A 1230-nucleotide genomic window follows, 5' to 3' on the forward strand; every position below is an offset into this window, starting at 1 on the left:
ATATATATATATATATACAAGTATATAAATATGTATATATGTACATATATATAAATAAAAATGCATTAAATACTACAAAGCATACACGTAGGACAGACACAGAAGGATCCTAATCCTTCCTCAGCAGTTATCGACCAAAAATATTAATACCCAGTTTCGTACATCTAACGATAAGACTGTGAATTTCGTATATCGGCGGCACCTGCAAGATTTGCGTAGAATTAGGGCTCGAGTAAACAAAACAGTACAGAGTGAGCGTTTGAAAGTAAACAAATGTAATTTGAACCGATAGACGAAAATAATAAATAAAGACTTTCGGCCAAACACGAGAGTTATGGGTAGCGCCTGGAAGATATCCTCAAATGGATATAAAAAACGAAATTAGTAAAAGGGAGAAAAAGTTGACCAGTACGCTAGGTGTCAGTGACGAAAAGTCAGAGAATACAAGATCAGTCACGGTTCACGTGTGAGCAGCAGATAGAAGACACATACACACACACACTCACATGTATGTATGTATGTATGTATGTATGTATGTATGTATGTATGTAATCACACACAACATTTCTTCGCTTAACATATGCAATAGAAATTACATACGAAGCGGAAATTGAAGATAATATTGATGTTGGTAATACAAGGCGAAGGGAGGAGTGAGAAGAAAGGAGAAAGGTTATAATTAACAATTGAAAACAAAATGCCTGTAAACATAGAGGCAAAAAAGAAATATAAACTATGATTATTTACGTGAAATTATTAATCACAACTAATCGATTACTCATACTACTAAGAAGATGAAAACACGACTTCGCATTTCACAAACATTTTAACTAGTAATTTGCTATATATGTGCAAATAATTTTTTTTTTTATATATTGTAGCCAGAACCTGCCGAGGACAAGATGTTGATATTGTATTTGTCTTGGATTCTTCGGCTAGTATATGGCCGCCATATTTTCAAAAGCAACTGGGATTCGTGAAATATTTGACTGATAATTTTGATATAGGACTCGGAAATAATCAAGTAATTGTTTAAATAATTTTGATTTTCATTTAATAAAAGGAAGTGCAACTTCCTTATGAAGATACGTACATACCGTTTATATGCGTACGTATCTATATGTGTATGCACACACAGACACAGACACGCAGGCACACAGACACATACAACACACACACACACACACACACACACACACACACACACACACACACACACACACACACACA

At 34.2% G+C, this 1230-nt stretch overlaps 1 protein-coding gene across 2 annotated transcripts in view; it reads left to right on the forward strand.

Annotated features, from left to right (window-relative positions):
• LOC106875254 (uncharacterized) overlaps window positions 1-1230 on the forward strand; it is a 38917-nt gene that overhangs the window by 4891 nt on the left and 32796 nt on the right. Inside the window, exon 3 of one of the 2 annotated variants that reach the window (XM_014923322.2) lies at window positions 882-1024. The exons of the other annotated variant lie outside the window; for it this stretch is intronic. Coding sequence (XP_014778808.1) covers window positions 882-1024 — 143 coding nt within the window. The remainder of the gene's footprint in view (window positions 1-881; window positions 1025-1230) is intronic. 2 annotated transcript variants of the gene reach the window in all.

This window comes from Octopus bimaculoides, chromosome 4, assembly GCF_001194135.2.
Source record: "Octopus bimaculoides isolate UCB-OBI-ISO-001 chromosome 4, ASM119413v2, whole genome shotgun sequence".
Taxonomy (NCBI): Eukaryota; Metazoa; Mollusca; class Cephalopoda; order Octopoda; family Octopodidae; genus Octopus; species Octopus bimaculoides.